This window comes from Rattus norvegicus, chromosome 17 (assembly GCF_036323735.1).
Source record: "Rattus norvegicus strain BN/NHsdMcwi chromosome 17, GRCr8, whole genome shotgun sequence".
NCBI lineage: Eukaryota > Metazoa > Chordata > Mammalia > Rodentia > Muridae > Rattus > Rattus norvegicus.
Window position 1 is genome coordinate 15509010 of NC_086035.1, and position 6000 is coordinate 15515009.

The 6000-nt window shown below is 53.1% G+C and overlaps 1 protein-coding gene across 3 annotated transcripts in view; it reads right to left on the reverse strand.

The window, feature by feature from the left end:
• Bicd2 (BICD cargo adaptor 2) overlaps positions 1-2414 on the reverse strand; it is a 62413-nt gene extending 59999 nt beyond the window's left edge. For 2 of the 3 annotated variants that reach the window (NM_198765.3, NM_001033674.2), the window contains exon 1: positions 1967-2296. In NM_198765.3, coding sequence (NP_942060.1) covers positions 1967-2206 — 240 coding nt within the window. In that variant the 5' untranslated portion in view covers positions 2207-2296. Of the gene's footprint in view, positions 1-1966 lie in introns of all 3 variants that reach the window. The other variant, XR_010058861.1, reaches the window with a different exon arrangement.
• Positions 2415-6000: the final 3586 nt, after the last annotated feature.

Consider the following 6000-nt stretch of genomic DNA (forward strand, 5'->3'; position numbering starts at 1 on the left):
GGGAGAGGAGCAGCCTGTCCAAGCCTATACAGTGTGGGACTGGCATTAGACTAAGCAGATACCTAAAGGGCACCTAGAGAATAGATCGCACCCTCTTCCTCATCTTCTCAGAGGTTTCCCTCCAGATACAGAGAAGGCCACATGTATGCCACCATTGTTCTTCACTGAGTCATAAAATGATTCTGCCCATAAAACAATTGCAGGAGGCTGACCAACAGAAGTCACCCAAGTGAGGACCGACTAGATCACCAACAGCCAGTTTTCACAGCACATGCCCCTGAAAGAAACCTGCTAATTCAGAGGAGGAGAGTGGGCTTCCCAGGAGAGGTTCACAGGCATTCCACAGGAAGTGGGAAGGCAACCCATATGTATGTGCAGTGGGAGTGGTACTGTAATTAAAGGGTGCAGCTACCTGCCTGGAGCACTAAGGAGGGGGGAAGGGAAGCCCCAGACAGAAGACTAGATTTGGGAAGAGGATACACCCACTCCATATTTTCACAGTCCTGACCTTCATCTATCACCTTGACTGTCCCCTCCCCCTCCAGGGGGGGCTGCCCATCCCCCTCCTTTTGTCAACCCACTGCGGATGGAGCCAGGCTTGGGAAAGTAACTGATGTCCTCTGACAGACAACAGACTTGAGATTCTGTGGGAAGACTCAATTCCTACCTTCCCACAGAAGCAGCCACTTCTGGGACTCACCCAGCCCTGTTCTACCCAGACTTTAGGGATTCATTCCCCCCCAGAAAAGAAGAGAGGCTCTAAAGAGTTCAGGCACCCACCCAAAGCTGGCTGGGAGCAGAAGTATCCAAAGATGAGCCTGTGATTTTAACACCCGAGAGCAGAACTGAGTCTGACAGGGAAGGGAAACCATTTAGATAATCCAAAAAGCTACCTGTGTGGCCCACATCAGGCCTTTCTAAATGCAGAGCACTCAGAGCAATACTTGTGGGTTGGCAAAGCTGTATTCCTACTTTGCAGAGCTGGAAGCTAAGGTTTGAGGAGAGCTTGCCCATGGCTCACCCATAGCTCACCCATAAGCAATAAGGGGGGGTTGGTCCAAACTCAAGTGTGTCCCTCTTCCAGAAAGCATTTCCCCGACAGTCTCCAGAACACGGCTGGGGAGTCAAGACGGATGGGAGAGTCACTAACACTTAAATCATCCCAGAAAGCTTACCCAGGTCCCTCCTACTGCATCCCCCCCCCCCTCAAGCTCTTAGCCAGCCTGGGGGGTCCAACCTCTCTCCCTACAGTGGGATGACACAAAGCACCAGGTTCCGACAGAAGGAACGCAGACTCCAGGGCGACAGGCAGGGCCTAGGAGACCGAGCAAGACAGGAAGCGGTCGATGGAAGCCATGCTTCCCAGTAGTGGGTGCACCATTAATGAGATTGGGGGGGGGGGGGGGGAAGCAGCTGACTGAGCCAGAGCTAAGTCACACTGATGCGATGGATACTGGGAAAGCCGGCCTGTCAAGGGTCATGGGCAATCAGGAGCTGCGACTCACTGTATCCATCCCTTCCCAGCCTCAGGCAGTCATGAAACCAGATGAACAGCACAGAAAGCAGCTGCTCCAAAAAGGGGGGCAGTGATTTGCTTGAAGATGACAGACTGTGGTCAACCAGCCCCAGGCTCAGCCTTACCAAGGGGGTCACTTTCACGGACAGCCTCAGCTGTAAGGGCATCGTCTGCTCCCCCGCCGCCTACACAGACACACCCAAGGCAGCAATAACCATAGCAGGACATCAGTCCTCAACGAAAGGACTATTAAGGCCTGCAGAGAAAACTAGCGGGTACGTGGAGCTGCAGGGAGCCTAGACCCCAGCAGCAGGGCACGGGGCCGAGCATGGTCACTCTCCGTCACTGCCTTGGACCACAACTCTAGGTCTTCTGCCCCACCCCTGGTACCTCCCACCACTGGGCAGGATGACCTCAGAGCCCCAGGCAGGGGTCGCAGCCGGCCACTACCTCTTTGAGCTGCTCCATCTCGCTGCGGATGGCCTCATAGTCCACCTCGAGCTCCTCGAACTGCAGCTTGAGCTGGTGCTTCTCCTCAAGCACCGCCAGTCCATACTCGGCCGCCTGGATCTTCTCACGCGTGGTTTCGGCCAGCTCGTGGGACAGTCGCTTCACCTCGGCGCGCAGCCACTCCGGCTGCGCCTCCATCACCAGACGCGCATACTCCTCCTCCTCCGACGGCGCGGACATGGTGGCCGCGCGCCGAGGCCCGCTCCCACCTTGGCTCCCACAAGCCGGGCCCTCTTAGCCGCCGCCGCCGCCGCCCAGCCCCGACGGCCGCCCGCGCCGCCGCACTGCTCCTCCCTGACGCGCGGGGAACACTGGGGGCTGCAGTCCCACTGAGCATGGACTACATAACCCGCAGTCCCTTGCGCCCACCTGGTCTGAGGCTGTGATTGGTCTAAATCTCAAGGGGGCATGAGCCTAAAGAGACGCAAAGCTACGTCTCCCTTAGCATTGTGGGAGATGTAGTCCTACTGTGCGCTCACTGCTTGGCCTGTTGTGTGCCGCGCCTGCCTGGCTTCAATCGGTGATTGGCCGGCGCCGCTGACGTGACAGCAGTAAGGGTGCCACCGACCCCAGCCCAAGGACCCCGCAGCCACCCGGAGAACCTCCAGCCTTGTGCTCCTATCCTTTCTAGAGTAAGGCGATCTGAGCTGTGGAGACTACGAATAAGATTCGCGTCCTACAACGTCAGAGCCTGGTTGGTGAGACTGTGTGGCGCGCGCTCTATGCGGGATTTGAATGACTTGTGGCGGGCCGCGGGCACTGCCAAAAGGATGCCAACAACCTGACGCTAGGGGCTCAGCGGAGCCCAAACCCGGATACTACTTCCTTCCTCTTGTCCCTTTGTCCGTTAGGATATTCTTTCATAGAAATGAAAGCACCTCCGTGAGCATAATGTCATAGGTGTGTTTAAATGTTGTCTGTCCCCGATTTTCGGCGGGACATGGCTGTACTCTTCACTGTATGTCTAAATAAAAGTTCCCTCCTCGCATGGTGATTTGGATATAACAAGCTTATTCCTCTTCTCACTGCACACCCTCCGCCCCCGCAACACCACACCCTACAGCTGCGGACCACCATAAAACATAGAGGTCAGCTGGAGAGAAGGCTCAGAGGATAAAGCTCTTGCTCAGCAAGAGCAAGGACCTATATTTGCACCCCCAGAGCCCACATAAAGCACAGTCTATAATCCCAATGTTCCCAAGGCAAGATGGGAGGTGGAGATTGGAGAATCCCCTGAAGTTAGACTAGTGCATGAAGTTGGGGGTGGGGGTGGGGAACTAAGATAACCGGCCTCAAACAAGATGCAAGACAAAGACTGACAACTAGATCTGGCCCTCTGATTCCCAGTGCACGTGGGGCCTGTGTGTACCCACAGGAATATGAACCCACTTCACCATACACACACACGCACACACACGATTAAAAGAAAATCTAGGGCCAACACAAGAATTGTGTAGTAAATAAACTTTGTGTGGTGGAGCACACCTTTAATCCCACCACTTGGGAGACAAAGGTAGAAGGATTTCAAGGCCAGCCTGATCTATATATGAAGTTCCAAGCCAGCCAGGACTAAATAGAGAGACCCTGTCTCAAAAACAAGAGAGAGTTGTATAAATACACGTGTTGTTACCTTTTCTCTTGAGCCAACCAGCTTAATTTGCTAGGAGAGTCCTGGCTCTACACTGAGGCCCATATATCAGGCCCACAAAGCTCTTCACACTAAGTGAGGGAGGATGTTTTGGAACAAACCTTGCTCCAACAAGGACAGAGCTCTTCAGTACCTGCACCTATCCTGGCTGCCTGGGAACCTCTCCACCCTGACCTGAACCTATGAGGCAGGTGTGAGTAGGGAGGGAGAGAGCCATGAGTTTCTACTGAGAACCTGACCAGGGAACTTTGAACTTGAAGATAAAGGTGATCCCAGGCACATTGGGGAGACAAATGGTGGGTCACAATCATTGTAGGCTTCCTTCAGCAGGGACAGTGCCAGCCAGCTAAGTTAGGGTTCCGAAGAAGGTTTCTAGGATCTCGTTGTCACTGGTAGAAGTGTGGCAACCAGGAAATACTTCTCTGAGGAGGTGACACCAGAGAGAGATCCAGAGGACTCCACATTCAAGGATGATGAGGGTGGACACCCCCCCCTACACTTGAAGATGAGAGACCCCCTTTTTAGCGCTCCCTGCGTCAGTCTTTTTTTTTTAATATTTTTTTAAAGATTTATTCATTTATTATATATAAGTACACTGTAGCTGTCTTCAGATACACCAGAAGAGGGCATCGGATCTCTTTACAGATGGTTGTGAGCCACCATGTGGTTGCTGGGAATTGAACTCAGGACCTCTGGAAGAGCAGTTGGGTGCTCTTAACCACTGAGCCATCTCTCCAGCCCCCCTGTGTCAGTCTTTGACCTGCGCCAGTGCACTCAGCGCTCTCAGTATTCTGGTTCACACCATCGTTTTATGAATGAGGAAACTGAGGCCCATTACCAAGTCCTTGGTATGACTTCCCGCCCACCCCCTCATCCATTCATGATGCCCCCAAAGGCTGTCACCCTGCCTCTCAGCAAAGAGGCGTGAGTGTGACTGCATGAGAGTCACTTGCCTGTCTCAATGGCCCATCACCTCTGCCTGAATCATTGACACCTCCTCTTCCCCCTCCCCTCCCAAAACAAAGTTAAGATGTCGAAACCACTTCCAAGTCTGCATATGCTCATCCACTGGAGTGTTGATTGCTCTTCTGGGCTTTAGTTGCTTCCTTCCCTTGGGTGTGTGTATTCTTACATGGTGGGCGGGCCACCTTAGAATGTCAGCTCCAGGAGGGCGGGAACCTTGACAAGGCCCAGCATTTTCTAGCCCCTATCTAGGGCTCCAGCCAGGTTCCCAAGGGATTCCTCTCATAGTTTGGCCTAAGCCAGCACCACTTCCTGGAAATGTGTGCCCTCTGGTGATGAGGCAGAGGACGTACATGAGGGTGGAGGCAGCCTGGTAGAGAAGAACGTGAAGCTGGTAGCCTACTACCAGCTGGTGGACTACTACTAGCCAGAGATGCAGTGTTCTTATCCACTGAGGCACTTAGGGGCAAAGAGGAGTAAATTTCTCCCCATCTACCTGCTGTACGATTATGAACAAAGGCTCCGGTGTGTCAGGCATCCCAGACAAAACTGGCCAATCCTGCACAAAGACACCGGCTAGGACTTACCAGTACAGAGCAGGACATCAGGCTCTATGTACTCACTGCTGCCTGGAGCACTGTCCTGGTCCATGTGACCACCCCCTTGATGGCCTGGGAGCAAAGTGCTCTCTCTTCTTCAGGCGGCAACCTGCTTGGGTATGCTTGACTGACCTAGAAGAATCATGCATGACATAGCATTCCTGAACATCCATGATGTAGGATGGCAACTGGTTATGGGCTTAAACCTAAATGCCACTCATTCAACAAACCCCTGTGTCAGGCCTTGGAGAGCTTGGACACATTCCTAATGGTAATACTGGAGACCTTAACATCCTTATGACTATTTATCCTGCTACGAGGCCTGGGCCTCAGAATTAAATTCTTGGGTTAGTGAGATGGTGGAGAGGTAAGGGGGTAAGGGTACTTGTTCCAAAACTGATGACCTGAATCCAATACACACACACACACACACACACACACACACACACACACACACACACACACACACACACACACACACACACTTACTCCTGGCTGATGAGCAGATGGATACTTCTCTCCCTCGGGTATTCCTGCCCTGCCCTCCACATCTTTCCTCATGTATCTGGGGGCATGGGGTCCTGTGGCTTAAGCCAAGATAGCTCTGGATGAGACAGCCCGTTGGGACTATCATCCGACTGTTAGGCTGTCTGCCAATGCCTCTCTCGGCTTCACAGAGAACCTTTTGTCCTGTAAAGCTCTGACCTACTGCTTAACTCATGCACAGATTCAACATGGTCCCTATCAGAATCCCAGGTGGCTCT